This window comes from Dermacentor albipictus, chromosome 9, assembly GCF_038994185.2.
Source record: "Dermacentor albipictus isolate Rhodes 1998 colony chromosome 9, USDA_Dalb.pri_finalv2, whole genome shotgun sequence".
Taxonomy (NCBI): Eukaryota; Metazoa; Arthropoda; class Arachnida; order Ixodida; family Ixodidae; genus Dermacentor; species Dermacentor albipictus.
Genome location: NC_091829.1, coordinates 14,551,605 through 14,570,428, shown reverse-complemented (window position 1 = coordinate 14,570,428; position 18,824 = coordinate 14,551,605). Strand labels below are relative to the sequence as shown.

General features: G+C 46.3%; 1 protein-coding gene across 3 annotated transcripts; it reads right to left on the bottom strand.

Annotated features, from left to right (window-relative positions):
• Window positions 1-503: 503 nt before the first annotated feature.
• LOC135903737 (pancreatic triacylglycerol lipase-like) lies at window positions 504-18,518 on the bottom strand. Of its 3 annotated transcripts, none has more exons than XM_065434122.1 (11): window positions 18,428-18,518; window positions 18,008-18,338; window positions 16,587-16,864; window positions 15,587-15,733; window positions 13,648-13,756; window positions 10,536-10,661; window positions 9,527-9,646; window positions 5,369-5,638; window positions 4,129-4,243; window positions 2,149-2,322; window positions 504-828 (listed from the first exon to the last, which is right to left on the bottom strand). In XM_065434122.1, exons 2-11 carry the CDS (start codon window positions 18,114-18,116, stop codon window positions 744-746), a joined length of 1,533 nt encoding a protein of 510 aa, XP_065290194.1. In that variant the 5' UTR covers window positions 18,117-18,338; window positions 18,428-18,518; the 3' UTR covers window positions 504-743. The 3 variants fall into 3 exon arrangements, 2 of the variants coding, with proteins under 2 accessions (XP_065290194.1, XP_065290195.1); XM_065434123.1 differs by having other exon boundaries at window positions 18,008-18,350; window positions 18,428-18,493; XR_010564917.1 differs by lacking the exon at window positions 504-828 and having other exon boundaries at window positions 2,182-2,322; window positions 5,355-5,638.
• Between the last annotated feature and the right edge of the window lie 306 nt (window positions 18,519-18,824).

Genomic DNA, 18,824 nt, shown 5'->3' with positions numbered 1-18,824 from the left:
CTTAGGACACCTTGAGTTTCCGAGAGAAAAAAAAACAAAAAACAAAATAACCTTCGATTCATTGCCAAATACTCTAGTTGGAATTTGTTGTTCATCCTTCACTGTCTTCAGACGTTCAGGTGCACGTAATAAATAATTTTCACTTCTATAAAGATATTCGGACCAGAAGGGTCGGAAATGATGGTACTAAGTTGTTACAACAAAACCAATTATGTTTCTAAATTAGCTATATAGATTGTACATGTACGATAATTATAAACGAAGAACGAATAGAGTCACAAGTCCCGTCGCCTGGCACTGCCGACCATAGTCTTCATTACGTCTTTGCGCATTGGATCATATTCTTTAATAAACGTTGATTTAATATTAATATAAAGATTAATTAATTTATTCATCGCTCACAAACTCACCTTGCTATAAGCAGAAAATTAAAACGCTATAGACTATAAATCTAAAGAAGGAGGGGAAAGAAAGGACACGAAAGACCTTAAAAAGCAAGGAGATTAACCCGCAATATTTTTCTTTTATTACAAAACTTCCGTTTCGTGACCCGTGCACTGTAATGTGATTTACAACCTATAATTCAATAGTGGTGTAAATCGGTCTGCACCTCACGCATTTGCACCCTTTCTTGGGTGTAAGGGCACGAGTTGTAGGCCGATTCGCACCGTTCTTCCCATTTCCCATTTAAGGGTGTAAATTAGTTTACAGCAATGTGGCATGCGCGTTGCACGCTTGCCGGCTCAATAGGTGTTGCATCTCGACAGCGTGATCTGGGAGCCGTTGTTCACTGTCGGAAAAAGAGGTATTACGGCTCTTTTCTTGTACCTGAAAAAAAAAAAGAAAGGAAAAAAAATGAGCGCCGGTAAGATTAAAACTGCATGGGGCCAGTCGGTTTGGCAATGCATTATATTTTACTGGTTCCATATTGCGCAGAGCGCGAAGTAGCTGTCATCGCGCTTATACAATGCCATGAACACTGTTCTCAGCTTGCACAGGGCCACTGGGCATGTACACGGCAAAACTTGGTTTGTTAATCAGCATGAATACAGCAACAATGCAAAAAGAAAAAAGAAAACCCTTATGATAAACGCAAGTTCTAGAGGTGCCAGGATGAGCAGGGTGAATATGAAGTAGAGACTGCGGAATAAAGAGCGCAACAGAACACACGCAGTGCAGTTTTAAAAGACGCTGACTAAGGCATCTGTAGTTCAGTCAAACTATAGGTGTTAGCAAGACTTTATAAGCTTTTTGCAAGACCTCATTATATTGTAAATAAAGTAAATTGGTTGTTAGGAAGCTGTCCCGCCATCCTTTCTGCTCAGCGGCGTTTACACGAATAAGACAAGTGAACCCATTGCTCGCGAATTGCGCATCCACGCAAACGGCTATAGGAAGGCCAATTGCACGATGAGACAGGGGGGGGGGGGGGGGGGGGGGAGTAGAGTTCAAGACGGGGTAAGTCTACCTCACGCGGTGCACGACTATGCTGACGTGTCGCATCGAAGGAGAGAACGAAAGTGAGACACGGCTGCTGCCGTGGTGCTGGCCTCGATACACTCACCGGCAGAATGCAAATAGCCGGAATCAGGTTCCGGCTTTCTTTCAGACGAAGGGTGATGCATCGGGTGTAAACGCTGTAGCACGAGTATTAGCGCGACGCGCTAAGAAATGCGATACGCAGCTGTCGCATTCACGTGAACGAGGCTCTTGTCTGCTCTGAGATTAGGTTTTCAATTTGACAGGTCCTGTTCCTCCGCCGAACGAGCGCAACGTAGAGAGAGAGAGAGAGAGAGAGAGAGAGAGAGAGAGAGAGAGAGAGAGAGAGAGAGAGAGAGAGACAAGGAGGTCAATCAGGACAGCATCCGGTTTGCTACCCTACACTGGGTGTGGGGGAAAGGGGACTAGAAAGAGGGGAAAAAGGGAGGGAGTGAGCACTGAGCGCTTGTGGGAGGGACACGACACTATACACAGGGACACTATAAACGGTCTCTTAAGCCGGTGCACTTCAAGTAACGTAGTAACTTCAAGTGCAACATAGAGAGTTTAACGACAAATGACCAGCCTAAGTTATCCTGACACACGGTTCTGCAGCATCCTCAACTAAGGCGAGGCGAGTGGAAGGCTATACATGTCGACATCTCTCACCTGGCCACGGCGATGTTATTCATCAGAGACACGTCCACTCTCTGAATCGCGAGCTCGCCCTTGTAACCGTTGCCGGTAGAAAGCAGGTTTACCGCACCTTCCAGAATGTCACCGACTCTTGTCCGAGTTGTGGACAGGTACGTAAGCCGGGAGCCAGAAGAGAAGTATTCATGCCTGCGCGCAGACGAGTCGAATTTTACGGAACGCGAATATCGGTGGCAGAACGAGAATAGTGTTTTATTCGAGTTCAACTAAAGCGAATACAAATATTCGAGACAAACGATCTTCGAACATTGGATGGAATATTTTTCTCGTTCCTAAACAAAGCGAAATAAGAAGATTGTGCGGAGTCTGCTAGCCAAAAGAGATTACGTTTAATAGTTACATTATTTGTTGCGTGCATGTAATGCTGTTCACAACAGGACATTCGGTAAAAGCTTGTAGACGCAATATATATATATATATATATATATATATATATATATATATATATATATATATATCAACCGCTTTCTGCAGTCAGTTATCTGTTATCTGATTTCAGTTATCGGCTCTTTTGCGGCATCATGATTCGGATTAGTCTTCGTTTGCATCGACACTTCATAGTAACTAAAGCCCACTCAACGCCATTTGAGCCTGTAAAGTGTTTTAAATTATAATAAATTTAAAATTTAAATTAATAAAAATAAGATTAAAAAATAAAATAAAATAAAATAAAATAAAATTTAAATTAAAATAATAATTTTAAATTATAATAAATTAATAAATCTTATGCCAGCAGAGCTTCCAGCTCCGAGCACTCTCCTCTCCTCTCTCTGTCACCCTTCTCTCCCTCAGGGCACTATCAACAGTTACGGTGCGGGCAGCACGCTTTCCACTTTGTTAAATCTATCTCGCGCTCAACCGAGACTCCAATAAGTGCGTTTATTTCTTATATTGATAAAATAACGCATATTCGACAATGCTGTGTAGCGAATTCTCGAATCGAATGCGAGTCGAAAAGCAAGGACTATTCAATTCGTATTCGAAATGTCTACCATAAGCAAACCCCTACCACAACGTCATCGACTCTGTTACCAACAAGCTAGACTCACGATTCTGACACAATGGAGAAATTACTGAGCAAGGTAAACTTTGCACACGGTGCTCTTATCAACATAAGCGATAAAGAGGGACGTCGTAAACTGATACGTGAGCAGTGCACCAGACGACAACGAAAGTTAACCACAACGTTAACGTTAACCACAAAGTTAACCACAAAGTTAACCACAACCATACGTGAGCAGTGCACCAGACGACAACGAAAGTTAACCACAAGGTTGTCTTTGCATAGAAACGTTTTAGTTCGTCTAAAGTCTTCAGTATTGCCACAAGTTGGACGGGTGGTTTCCCCTTCATGACCATTGTGTAAGGGAAGCAATGACGGTCACTACGCCAGCGATGTATTTGAAGCTCGAGGTGGGTGTTCCGGATCAGAATAACTTTTACACTGAAATGACTAATTGATCAAATTTGTCTGCCCTTTTTTACTACGCCCGCGGCTTACTCTCGGAGTTCGTACGAGTGATAACGACATGCAAAAATACTTTCCTAACATTCTCGTTACGTCAGCTTATTATCTAAGGCCAAATTTCAGGTACCATTTCATTACCTGCACTTCTCAATAGAAGCACCCCGTGAGATATGTCGGGCCTGTTGACCAACAGACCCGACAGCAAACAGTTGTACAAATGTTCAAAAGACCGTATGCATCAGTAAAGTAACAACGACACTTATTGTCCGTATTGACAATAATTGTCTGCCTTGACAATTAGTACAGCTGCAAGGAATGAGCTCTCGTAGCGTGGAAAACTCGGTCCGACAAATCAGAAAGAATGAACAGTGTAACTCAGTATACGAGGTGCACGTAAAGTAAACGATCATGCGTGCAACCGCCAGTAGGCTGTTTATATGAGGGCGGTATTGAACACGTTGACCTACGTTTTACTCAACGTCAAGGTTGCTTGTCCTTCTTGACCCATCAGTTGAAGGCGCAATTTCCCAGATACCGGAGAAGGCAGTGGACCTACGTGCACAACTATGTAATAGTGGTACACTGAAAAAAATAAAGGAAAAAAATAAATGAAAAGTGACTTCAGTTCACTTTGCATCTTTCGTAATGCATACCATGTTGCCATACAACAACAAAAAAATGCCGTCTATACCATAATCAGAAGTAGAAGTCTGCGAGAAATGTTCTCATAGCATGGGACAACTTACAGAAACCATTTTGTTACGTGCTTTAGGATCAGGCTCATCGGCGTGCCCCGTCGGTTAAAGGCAGTGATTCTCAAGCCTTGAGCTTTTACGGACAGCTAGACCTGCTCGCAGGTAATTCTGAGACTGCACTCAGTGCTTAGCCTTAAAAGCGTAAACAGAAAAACCTACACTAACGATGATCACGTTAGCAGTTACTAGAATTACGCTCGCGAGTTTTGTTATTTAGCTATTATTTATTTTACTATAGTTAAAACTCGATCTAACGAAACTCAGTTTTAAGAAGTTCCCGATCTAACGAAGAAATTGCCATTCCCCGGCAGGTACCTATAAAGGTTCAATGTTGTCATCAACCCGAATTAATGAAACTAATTTGGCCAAACTCGATTTAGCGAACTTTTTCCTGAAATAAATGAGTAAGAAAAGCGGTGATTTCTTTCAAATTTTGACACAGACGGGTTTTTCTCTTCGGGCGTGCGCTCTAAAGCTAACGCATTAAAACGTCTAGGCGCTATAGTCACGGCCCTATCTTTATTTTGACGAGCAGGCCGCGCCCATGAACGGAACAGCGCGGACCCAATACCGCCTCGGTATGGGCGGCGGCGGTTGCTTTATTTCATTGCTTATGCGACAGATGGCTGGATCAGCGGCAAATACGATGCCGTGGTAGCTTTTGCATGTCGCTACGTTACGATTTTAGGTTTCGAAGGACCGAAAAACTCCTGTCTCAATTTTTGCAAACTTCCCGAACTAACGAGATATTTCGAGCGTGGTCATCGCTTCGTTAAACCGAGTTTCGACTGTATTAGCTGATAATTCGGTACTCGGTAACCGGTGAAAGATAATGCTCATCTGCATCCAACAAACTCCCTCGCTCGCTGAATAAATAAATAAATAAATAAATAAATAAATAAAAGACCAACCAGTCAGTAAAGACAGGAACATGCTACCTGCATGCACTCACGGCAGAAAGGGGCCTCCTGGTTCGTCTGGATGTACATCTTGACCGTCCCCTGCCGAGGCCGTGACCTGAAGGACGACAGGCCCATCATGGCGCACCCGGTCCCGTCAGGGCCGCAGTCGGCGCATTTTCCTGACAGGAACAGCTCGTAGCTGGCGCAGGCGTAGGCGACGAACGCGCACTGTCCCAAGTCGCGACTCGCCTCAGTCACCAGCGCCTCGGCCACGATCTGGGTGGCTCGCTCATGGCGGCATGTCACCGAGTCCCGAAAGCCTGTCTGGGGGGCAACGCGCGGTCTGCGTATTCTTCGCACGCGCTGCCAGTGTTTCGAGGCTGCCGTCTTCTAAATCATCAGCATCAGCAGCACCATTATCATTAGCATCATCATCGCCACCATCACCACCACTACCACAACACCACCGTCATCACCTCTACACCACGAACCACCACCAACTACACGAAAGACTCTCCCACTGAATCGCAGAGGTTGTGCGACCAAATTGGCCACGGAGCTTTGGTCGCAATAGTCGCTTTGGTCGAAGAGCGACCATTTCTGCTCATTCGTTCGCTGCTCGATTTGCCAGATCTGCGACTGGAGCCGGAAAAGCTGTTGAACGAACCAGCAGCGCAAGAACAAGGCGTCAGACGTCACTTAATTTACGTGACAATTTACGCGAGACATTTCGGTGTGACGTGCTCGCCGGTGTGAACATCGCCCATCGTTAGTTGCTCCTTGGCCACCAGTCACGGCCGGTAGCGCGTCCTTTGTTAATGCTGGTGTGGACGCCGCTTCACCTGTGTTATAGTGGCTACCTATGTCCTGTGTCTACCGACTTCATCCTGTGCCTGCGAACTCCTTGATCGTATACCACTGCTACTAGTGATCATCTGAAGCCCTAGACCGCGTTTCAATGCCCTTGGAACCCGTTCCGTTGCTCTTATAACCACCGGTTATCTATCGGTTCTGCAAGATCACACAACCTGCTCAACTCTAGTTCTTGCTCTTATCCCAAACTAAAATACCAGCCAACGTTCACTCTCTAATCAATGATGTTGTCTTTCTGCGTCTTAACCTTAAGTTTATCATTTTCCGTCTCATCACTCTTCGGATGGTCTATAGCTTTCTTTCAAATTTCTGTGTTATGACAGTCACTGCCCAATAGCATAGCACTGTTCTTTCTTTGTACGCATATGGAAACTGGCAGCGCTATGTCTCGCACGTAAAGGCCATGAACTGCCAAGAACGGCTATAAAAAGGTACTTCTGACAGTTGGGTAAATTCCTCAAATATACGAGCAGAGAACAAACGTTTTCGGCAACATATTTTTGACAGCAGAGTACATTCAAAGATCATATAATAACCACTAACAACTTAAGTGATTAACTAAAGGCACCCACTCGGCTTTGTATTTAATAACTTTTCTGCACGTGTTGCAGATTCGAAAATGAAGACAGCCATTGGTCAAGCGATCTCCATTTACCGAGGCTCCTGGGCTAACATCTCTAGCAGCGGCTTAAACAAATATGTCCCAATAGTGTTCATTGTATCATTTCCCCGTAGCTTTCCTAGTGCGCGCTTCGGTCAAGCTTTACGTGGAACAACCATTAAGCATCCTTCCACAAAATGTTTAGAGCGCAGCTCGTTTAGGCAGGCAGGGGGCCGCGGCGAGCGTCGATGTCCTTCGTAACCGAGCGAACAAGCAGAGCGAAGGATGAAAGAGCGGACGCGGAACGTAGCGGAGTGTGAAAGACCGCATATATAGAAGAGATCGTGAGGAGGAAACCGGAGGAGGAAGGTGTGGCGAAAGCGTGAGAAGAAAAGCGTAGTGGCGGCGAGGATGGCTACGAGATGGTGATAGGGTAGCGCGCGTCAGACGTGGAAACAAAGCGCTGCATGAGCGGACATCTGTCTGCGGCGGCTGCTGTGAATCGCGCCTCACCCGCGCGCTGCCTTTCGCGATCTCCCGATTAGCGAGGTAGTCGTGCCACACTTCCCTCCGTTTGCAACGTGCCGCAGGAGACAGATTGTCCACACCAGCTTCGCCTGAAATTTCGCGTTAGGGAGTACCGTAATCTTCGGTGGATTTCTCGTCACAAATAAAAAAAAAACTGGTGCTAGTTCCCGAGTATACCTATATACATATAGACATGCCTTTCTGAGCCTTGGCTTCCCTATTGCACGTGTTTTAGGTTCAATAAGTAAAAAAAACAAAATATCATTTGACTCATCACTGATTATATTATATAACTCTTCGACCTACATTATATCTAAGTGTTATTCAATTTAACCACAGGGATAATTTGTGTGGCCTCCGAACGTTGCGATCTCGGAGGCCACGATTTTCCTAGCGCCGACCTCGTGTCAAGTTTCTTCACCAGGAGCGCAGCTGTAGTCAGCCCAATGCGATCATGATAGCTTTACTTAGCAAGCGAAATAAATAAATTGTAGAAATCTTTTCGTTAGAGAAATAAATAACCATGGTGTTAGGTAAAGTGTTCTCACTGCCTTAAATTTAGAGCAAGATAAGTCCGAAGTCCCCAGCTAATAGCAGTTAAAGTAAGGAAATAAAGATATCAAATGTACACTGCCGTCACCATGGGGTAAGGAAATATATAGGAGGGAGCATTACGTCACGCAGCCAGCTGTGGCAAGCGAAGTGGTTGTCCAACACGTGACCTGTTGAGTGGAGATCAAGGAGCAAGAATCAAAATTTGCTGAGACGCATGGTTCCCAGTAGCTATGCCAGTAGTTCTTATTCGCTACGCGTGGGTTCAGCTGCCCTGTCGTGGCTCTGCCTGCAGAGCGGGAACACTAAAACCAACCGCGCACTTTGACGTGCGACCACGTGCTGAGCCACCACTGGCCCAGCAGATTTCGGCTTCAATCGCGTTGCTGTATGCTCCCTCCTATTTTTTCCTTACTCCATGGCCATGACGCTGACACGGTAAAGTTCACGTGTAGCGCGCTCGTGTAACGCAGAGGCAAACGCGAGCACTGCTACTGCACGCAGAAATATCTGTCATGGAAGTGACGTTTTTGATGACGTAGCATGTGGGATTAAACTAGCAGAATTACAAAGGCCCTTCTTGGAGGTTACCTGGAGACGCCATAGAAAGAAGATGAATTTAGCGCCAATGCAAATCAGAAGGCAGCGACAGCCCCGATATGAACTTAAGTAATTAGGTGATACCTTGAGTCAGTAATGACGCACTCCCATATTCATTTTCTAAATATAAGAAATATTGGAAGTCGCCCATTTTCGAAGTTCGACAACCAGCAGCTGACAGATTCCTCGCGCTAACAGATCGACGAATGTACGGTGTTACGAACGGCCTGCGGGGGCTGGCGAACTAGAGAAGCGACACGTCGAAAACTGCCCGGCCCACTGCGATGACTCGCTTTGGGAAAACAACAACGCGCCGAATCAACAGCCCATCGGCGCCATCATGTCTGCTGCGACGACTCGCTTTGTAAGGACCACAATGCGCCGCGTTCCCAACCGAGCGGCGCCGGGATGTCTAGACGCAGTCGGCGGACCGACTATTGTTCGTGGAGTCGCCGCGCCTTCACGGTTTGATTGGAGCGGGGGAACTCCCGGAAGAAGCTTTGTGACGCCGCCTCACGGGTCTTAGAAGTCGTGAGTCAATGGACAGACGCGGCGGCCACTATCTGCGGAGTCAACACTGGGATCAAGAGGCGCCTGCTCGGGGCAGGACCCTTATCTGCGAGAACCCTCTCACCTCGGTTTGGTCAGTGAAACCTGTGCGGAAGTGAGTGTATAAACCCTCCCCCCCAAAGACGGGTCGGCGACGATGACTTTGGACGCTCCCATCAGTCGATGGTTGAACGGCCGCTTTCCCTCACCTAGGGATCTAGGGAGGACAGAGTGTTTATAAGCAGTCATGGCGCGGCTGCAGGGTGTGCATTCTCTTTCAGTCATGCTAGACTGATGAATTGTAACGTTCTCATGTGGATACTGTAAATAAATTCCATATTCCTCGTTCTCGATGAGAACAAGTCTCTCCCGTCAACAACGTCCTCAGCGTGGATGAGTTGGACGACGGCATGGGCCAGCTACCATCTATTTCACGCCCGACCCCAACCCTTGCAACGGTAAGATCAGACGGCCACGTCATTAGGTATACGTGAGGACTACGTACCTTGGACGGCTCCCTTCTTGAGTGAAAAGTTCTTGACGATCTTTTCGCACCCGGGCTGTGTGACGCCGCCATTGGGATAGAAGTCGATGTGCGCCACTGGATCGATCATGCCGTAACCAACTAGAAATAAGAGGAGACCGAAATACTATAATAAATGAATTCTGATCATATGCGCGAAATGGAAGTAAATTCAAGAAAGCGGACGTTGTCGTCCGCATGGCTTCTGCACAGTTTCCTTTATTATAGCTGTTTATCCTACAGTTTCCGACTGGTTAGTTTCAGTTCGTAAAGCGGTCAATCTGATCATGTGGTTCTTTGTGGTTTGATTGCCCGATTAGATAGGATTCCTCAACTACAAATATCCATTTTTCAATGAGCCCTTACTGGCTCTTCTTGCTGCATTTTACTTCTAATTAAGTGGACGAAAAAAGGTTTTCTTCCATGGTAGCCTGCACAAGGTACAGCATAGGACCCTAAGCTATTTAACTTTATTTTGATAATACACACTCACCATACTGATTTATTTCCGACACAAATCGCGGGTTTGCACATGTGCAAATTCCCGAACTTTGAAACGCTACTCAGGAACGGATGAATGAATTCTGGGGATTTACGTGCCGATCCAAGATTCAAGTCCCGGTTCAGGGCGAAATTTTACTTCAACTGCGAGGCTTTTCTTTCGAGGAACCCGTGTGGGTTTCCTTCGTAGCGATTGCTACAATTGGGTGGATGACCCATTTTCCATTTATTAAGAAAATAAATGAAATAAAGTTAGACAGCGAAGGCGCAGGGTCTATTTAGGTTACAATACATGCTTATTATGCGATGTCTTCAAGCATGTGGCCCACCAGATTAAACTAATTCTCTAACACTAAAAATTCCGCACAGCTCTTCACAGCCTCTAACCAGATGCAGTGTGCACATATGTATATAATTCGCTAGAATAAACTCAAAGACTTTGACTTACTTAGTGAAATCTCATCTAAATCTGAGAACGACTGAGACTAACCTACAGGCAGAGGAATCATAAAACGTGCTCCGTCGGTGTGAATGGCGTCAACAAAAACGGCGTCAACCGGGTCCAGTCGCACTAAAGGAGACATGCCCTCGAAGAATGGCCCGGCAGGATCAAGACCTGTACAAACATCCCGAAGGTCAAGAGAAGCGCGCTAGATTAAGATAAGACAAGGGTAGTAGTCTCAAGGTAAAGTGTTTATGCCTGTAAGTAGCGCGGATGATGTTGGCTGCTCTGACAGATTGTCTGACGTCACCATCGCTGCATTCCCACCCATCTGCGTAAACAAACTCCACCTGAAACCAGTTATCGATAAACTCACGCGATGACACAGTAGATAATGCAAGTCGTCCAAAATGTCTGAGCTTACAGATGAAATCGAGATTAACACTCGGGTACTTCGACTGATCGAGAGTTGCCGAACAAGGGCAGGCTCAGCTTGGAACCAACGTTTCGACAAGGAGCCTTGCCCAGACGAAGGTAAGTTACATTGTGGAAACACTGGTTCCGCACTGAACCTTCTTTTATTCACCAAACTAACAAAGAATTAGGCTCTGTAGTTTTACGTGCAATGACTGCGATCTGATTATGAGACACGCAGTAGTGGGTCACACCAGATTAACTTGGACTACCTGGCGTTCTTTAACGTACACTAACATCTAAATAAACGAGTCACATGGTTTACATTTCGCACCCATCGAAATGCGGCCGCTGCGGCCTGGATTGAACCAGTGCATTCCCGTGTCTCAGCAATGTGGCCTGTCTTTAGACACCGCACAAAATGAGACACGCCAGACTGCTAGTCTGGCGATGCTCATGTTGTCCAGTGTCTCAACGCTGCGCCGTGCTAACTGATGGGTTGCAAAACTAGGCGCCATTTCCTTCTCCAGATCACTATATACTGCCCAGTGGCGTGCGTACGCTCCACACAGTAACACACCAGGAATGCCGGGGGTACACTGAGAAGCGAGTATTTCGCTAGCATGTGCCAGCTTCTGTAGCTAGGGGCTACGCCTTGGAGGTTTTCGAAGAATGACCACAGGTCATGGAAGATCATTAAACCCAGAATATATCAGTCTTTGGAGGTGGCTTTATCTCCTTCTCTCTCTTCAGAAATGACTACTGCACTGTGTGCGTTAGTGAACTGCTATACTGCAGTAAGGGGCCGTTTCAATTTTAATCTCATTATTTTATTTCATTCAACAGTAACAGAGAGTCCGGCGGTATTTTTGTCGCCAACAATCTCCATATCAACACAAGAAATTATTCGATCTACATATCGTGGTTTCCGATTCCTCCCCGTAAGTGCGAGCAGAAGAGGGAACAAAAAGACTTTTTTCTTTTTACATTCATTGATCAGAGAAAGAGAAAGCAAGGAAAGGAAGGGAGGTTGTCCAGTTGGAATAAGAACACTTTCAAGAACTGAAATATCATTGAGCCCACAACGCGAGAGCAAAAAGCCGGTGTCGCAAACAAGGAGAAAGTTTGCTTCTTGATCACAAAAGTTTGCCAGTTTATCCCGATGTGAGACGGCATTGACAGCGACAGTAAGGTTTCGTGTTGCGCTTGAACTTTTCGGACGGTACCACTTGCGACGTGTCGGCGCGACGCAGCCCACAAGGCAACTATAAGTCGGATACAACTTTAGAAAAAAGGGGGCGGTTACTCCTCCGAGGCGTTGCACACAATCATCCACCAATGGGCGCGCACTCTGGACCGACGTCATGCGCCGGACGGCCGGTGACTTCGCCGCTTCGGTCATCTGGGCGGGGCCTCCCCTTTTTTCTAAAGTTGTATCCGACTATAACTACCGGGGGCGTATTCTGGGACGATCACTTTCGGCGATACTATCGCCTCGGCCATCAGGAGCACGCTGATTGGTTGGTTGCGCAAACTCGCACGGGCTGATTGGCTGGTTGAGCCCTCCGCCACGCAAAGGAGATAGTATCGCCGAAAGTGATCGTCTGAGAAAACGTCCCCTGTATGGCAGGAGGAACCGATCACAGGGGTTTCACAAAGCTGGAGTATATAGGAGCTCCATACCAGTGGCCTTGCAGGCGTCGCACCTGGGTGATGCAAGAAAGGAGATCGACGGGAAATCGTCAGCGTTAGCAACTGCTCAGTGAAATGTCAGACAGCGTTAGGTCGATGTCTACTGCGTGCACGTTACGCTCCGGACAGAGCATACACACAGCAGCTCGGCAGGAACGTTACTGTGCTTATAGTGTAGTTATATAGTTATAGCGTAGTTATAGTGTGTAGTGTAGTTATAGCGTAGTATATGCCAGCGTTCAGCAGCGGAATGCAGAACGCTGGTTTGGCTTCGCCGCCGAGGTGATGGAGCATAGCGTTGACAGTGCGCCCACTTTGTTTCGTCGTTGTTGCGGCCGAACGCGCTCAGCATTGCTGGAGACCCTCGAACCCTCTCTCTGTGCACGATAAGCGCGTGCGCCGTCGATAGCGGAACAGCACGACGACTTTAACGCCAACGGCGACAGTGTGAATGAGCATTGAGCCTTCTTATAGTTGCTATAGTCATTAAATTAAAAAAAATAACAAGACAAACGCACACCACGCACTCTTAAAACAGTTGTACCCTTTGGGGTGTGTATTTGTGCCACAACAACAATTGCCATCTGCCTTGCTTGCGTTTCATTCCTTGAAAACGCTGCGCTCGCTACTTTCCTGTCGAGAATGCTATGTCACGCTGATAACGCGCATGCCGTTAGTGGCCTGAAGTACCGGGCTCGCAGCGTTAAAGAAAGGAAATGCGGGTAAGACAGATGACACGATTATTCACTCTAAAAAAGATTTACACCCTTTGGGTTGTATTTTGTCCCCAAACAATAATCGTCATCTGTCTCCAGTTTTCACCTTGTTCTGGTTTTACTCAAGAGCTAAGTACGTGAAATTTAAAAGTTTTTAGGGATTGAAAAAAATGGCATTTTGACGACCAAAAGTTTTCAAGGGCTTCAGGTCTTTGAAGCGCAATCTCATAGGGTAGCCGTAGACGTCAACACAAAAAAGAACAGCGTATGTAAAAAATGCATTAGTTCAAACATGTCACAGCGTGAAAACAACGGAGATGGATTTAGCCGTTGCTCACCTGTAATTCTTCCGAGCCTTCGGAGTTTCTGTCCGGCGTAGCCAGCTATATGAGAGCCCAAGCTGTGACCGAACATGTGAAACTTGTAGGGGCTGACTCCGAACGCTTCCTTCAAAAAATTGAAACATAAATAAAATACATTGAACTAGTGATTTAAATGAATGAACAACCAAACTAATAGAGCTATTTACACATAATTACATGGGAAGGTGACCTTGACGCTCTGCATTCGGCTTTCAAGCATATAGTGTAGTCGCCAATTTCTATTTTGGAGCTTGTGTCAATCCACTGTTAAAATGTAGATGAACTCGGAATCCCATTTATATATATATATATATATATATATATATATATATATATATATATATATATATATATATATATATATATATATCCTTCAGGCTGATTACTTTCTTCTTTCTTTGTCTTTCCCTACTTAAACAATAAAGATACTGATGCGAAAATTTACTGTATTTCTTGAAAAAGGTCGGTCCACCGACCTAAACTGTTGGGTAAGTAAACCAAACATAAGCGCGAACACACACACACACACACACATATATATATATATATATATATATATATATATATATATATATATATATATATATATATATATATATATATATATATATATAACGAGAAGGAAAGGGGTTAACCGAGGGGCCCGATTTTTATTAGTCATATCATAAGAAGCCAACAAACACTGACACCAAGGACCAACTACTTGTGCTTAGTAAATGAAATAAAGAAACCATAAATTATTGGAAATTAAAGTGGATGAAAAAGACAACTTGCCGCAGGTGGGAACCGAACCCACAGCCTTCGCATTTCGCGTGAGATGCTCTACCAATTGAGCTACCGCGGCACTGTTTTCCCATCCAATTTCTTGGGCATTTATGTGTCCTAGTAGAACCCTGGGAGTGTTAGCCAGTGCCACCACTCACAGGCCTTGGCGGCGGACGTGGGACGTCTTCACCCTAAAAGATTACGTTCTCGTGACGCCTGCGGCAAAAAACACGTTCCACGTCCGCCGCCAAGGTCTGTGAGTGGTGGCACTGGCTAACACTCCCAGGGTTCTACTAGGACACATAAATACCTATAAAAAGTGGATGGAAAAACGGTGCCGCGGTAGCTCAATTGGTAGAGCATCGCCCGCGAAATGCGAAGGCTGTGGGTTCGGTTCCCACCTGCGGCAAGTTGTTTTTTCATCCACTTTAATTTCCATTAATTTATCGTTTCTTTATTTCATTTACTAAGCACAAGTAATTTCCCCTATGTGGTCCTTGGTGTCAGTGTTTGTTGGCTTCTTATGATATGACTATATATATATATAATATATATATATATATATATATATATATATATATATATATATATATATATATATACTTTGCCTACTTTGTATCTAGCCTCATTAAAACTATCTGCGTTTAAACTCGCATGACACGGATGAACTCGTATCACACAGGTTCCTGAATTACAGCAAGACGCTATGGCACTGCGCTCGGAATGCCTGCCGGTAGCAAGGGCATAATTTTCAGTGTTAGCACGCGCCGGCGTGTTCCGTATCTCGGAGGCCACGCATGAACTTTTCGTGTGCGCAATTGGTGGCGCAGCGTGTCCAGAGGCAAGAGGGAAGCGCGAATGAGGCGCAGGAGCCCGGCTGCAGCACACGGTTCGTACGCGCCGGCGTGCCACCACAGCGATCTCGAAGGTCACTCAAAAAGAGAGGGACTTAGCTGCGGCGCCGCCAGATGGCACGGCGTGTCCAAAGGAAAGCGCGAGAGAGGAACCCTAGCTGCAGTACACGGTTAACGCGACGCATGTCGGCGATGGCAACATAGCATGCTGCTGCATTGCTTGAATTCTGATGGCATTAACGTCGATAGTCATTGTGAGATGAGTTCTGCCGGAACTTGAATTTTTTTTACGTTACCTGGAGCAGGCTGATAAGGCGAGCGACCTCGAGCCCGACCACGCGGGTGTTGGCCGTCGCCTGGACGTATTCGCACCTGCTGCCGCGCGCCCAGTCTACCAGGATCACGTTGAAGTCCCCCAGTTGTAGAAGAGCATCTCTGACGGCCTGAAAACAAAAACATTCGTGTATCTTGGTTTTATCGAAACATCTGGTCACCGACGACTACGACTGCGGCAGTGGCACATGCAATAATTCGGAATCGCACAACGGTGAACCAGTGAAGGCCTCATATTTTGTTTTTGTGATCTAGGAAACCCAAGATAGGCCGACCTGGCTCGTGAACAAACTTTCTAGTCAGGATTGGCGAACAAAAAATGCCTTACGCACTCATTTTAGAGCGCGTCGCACTCATTCCTGCAGCAAGAGTCGGCGTCGGCGTAACCGAGTGAACGAGCACGGCGGATGAAAGAGCGAACGCAGAGGGCAGCGAAGGATAAAAAAATCGGCGAGAGCGAAGAGAACGCGAGGAGGAAAGCGGAGGAGTGCGTAGCGGAAGCATGACTCGGAAAGCGGAGGAGAGTATGGCGAAAGCGTAAGAGGAAAAGCGTAGTGCCACGCAAGAGGCGCACTGTGGCGACGATGTCTAGGAGATGGCGCCAGTCTGTTCATCTTCTCAACCACGTCTTGCAGCATAACGATCACGTGCGTGCCCGGCAAGACGCGGAGACGCCCATACCGTGGACCAGGTGATTTGCGCGTTCGCGGGTACACTGTCTATGGGATCAGCACACCTTTCATAAGGGCATCTCCGTAATCAGCCGAGTTTAATACTACACTGTGTCCAGGATCGGCCCACTTTATTTGGCAAGAAGCTGACATATGAGACATACCAAACCCCGGCAAAGACGTCGCAGTAGGCTTCGCTATAGTAAAGCAATCCGCCATGACACTTTAAAACGAGAACAGAGAACCGTACTTGTGCCGTTTGCTTGATAGGAACATAAGCATAACAGCATACCTTCATCGGATAATCGGGAACCCTCTCGACTTGCAGGAAACCGTGGGCGAGCAGCTTGGTCTCGATGCGCGGGTCAAAGGCCGAGTCGCGCAGTTGCTGAGCGGTGACGTTCCATGCGAAGATGTCCGGCACGTCGGGCTTGCGGCGTGTGTACAGCTGAAAGTGGGTGCCAATCTTCGATCGCGGCCATGGCATGGCGTTGACGAAGCGCACTTTGGGGTCGTAAAAGCCCGTCAAGTTGAGGCAGCCGAGTTCCCCGTAGCAGGCCGACATCGGTCCTGCGGAAGATGGCGTGCAAGGCAGCGGGTGCGATCACAAGTAAGGAGCAAGTCGGAAAGCGAGACACAGAACAGCTATAGTGACTATTAATGCGGCGGCATTAGGAATGTCAAAGTGGAAAAAAAAAGTGTATGCGTGTGAACTGTGGGAAGTCGGTCATGTAGTAGAGTTATATAGAGAGAGCAACTGACGATAGCCTGCTCCGGGCCACTGTCCGTTGCACTTAGCTCCTCGAAGAGTCAGGACGTGTGGCGAGCGAGTAAGCTCCTGAACAACACTTTGCATTGTGCTGAACGTGTTTTAGATCATGCATGCATCCAGGACTTCAAAGCGGTGTGAAACAATAGTAACGCATTTCTCTAGTACTTACTGCTGAATCTCCACTCACTTGTTTCGCAAACATAAAAATAATAATCAAGGAGGGGTAATAAGAAGAAGAGGACATTAAAGCTGACCAATGCCTCTGACAACACGGCATCCGTCATTTGTCCAGTAAACATAATGTTTCACAGCGAAATGCAGCGCGTGTTTGCAAATGGATTTGATATAGTAGTCAATCAGGTATATTAATCAGCTTTAGTTTTAGATTTTAACGCCCACAGAGTGTCGCAGTGACAGCGAGGTATCAAAGCCTTCCCTGCACAACCAATCACACAATGTTGATTGGTTCGTGGGGCTTAACATGGCAAAGCGGCACTAGGCCTATGAGAAAAGCCGAAGCGGAGGGCAAACGGGTTAATTTTGACCATCTGATATTTTTTGACATGATGCTAAACATAAATACTAAATCATGCTTTCTTTTTCTTTTTCGGGGGGGGGGGGGTGCAGTACTCCAGTGTATAGTACATTGACGATGTGACAAGGAAGTGCACTACATGCTCGAAATTGATCTTCCCGCTAACTAAATAAATGTTCCTGCATTCCTCGCATATTTCATCGCCTCGTTCTTGCATATTTCATGCAGGCTACTGAAATAAATCTCAATCTGACTCTTCGGTCACTAAAATTGTGCTCATTCTATAGATGCACATTAAAGAACCCCAGGTGGTCAGAATCAATCCGGACTCCACTACTGCGTCCCTCAAACATAACTTTCAGAACGTTAACCCTTAGAATTATTTTTTTCAAAAAGCCATGCTTACTGTCTCCGAAGATTAGACTGCGGGCTTGGTCCAACAGCGTGAGTAGCGTCACGGCAAACGTCACGCATCTCTGTACTTTAGATGTCAAAAACCAGCACTTCCGAAACATTATTGCCCAATTCTCCGAGCAGGGCCCAGGAGTCCTCGCTCGGCACCGAGCACACTCGAACCATGCTTCGGACGCCGACGCTCTTCCAACGTTGGTTTTTCAGCGCCGTGCAGTGCTCGGTCACGGTGATGTCGCATCGATCACGATTCCTTCATGTGTGAGGCCAGCAAATTCACGGCGAAGACCCTGGCGCTTATATCCTGAACGGGCGCAGACTTCTTCCTGCAAACAAAACTGCGAATTTTAGTTTACCCAGGCACGATCGAGCATGGGCAAACTAAATAGTACTGATAGCTCGAATGGAAGCCTACTTTCAAGGCAAAGGCAACCGTTTGCTTGCTTGCTTGCTTGATTGCTTGCTTGCTTGCTTGCTTGCTCCTCGCTTGTGGCGCTTACCCACTATGGGGGATTGGCCAAGAAGCCGGCAGTTAAAGGGAAGAAGAGAAAGAAAAACCTAAACGGAAAGGGTGAAGTGTAACGTTCACGTTAATTAAGATCTAGATTTCCGCTTTTTACCGTCATGCACCGAAGGTAGATGTAGAGGTAGAGTCCGTACATTAGTGGCACATACCCACTCTGGGGGATTGACCAACAACCGGGTAATTCAATATAACAATAAAGAAAACGAAATATCAAATTTTGTATACAATATTTGTGAATACGTATATGAGAAGGTTGCTGTTGTTTCCTCAAAACTTGGCTCGCACC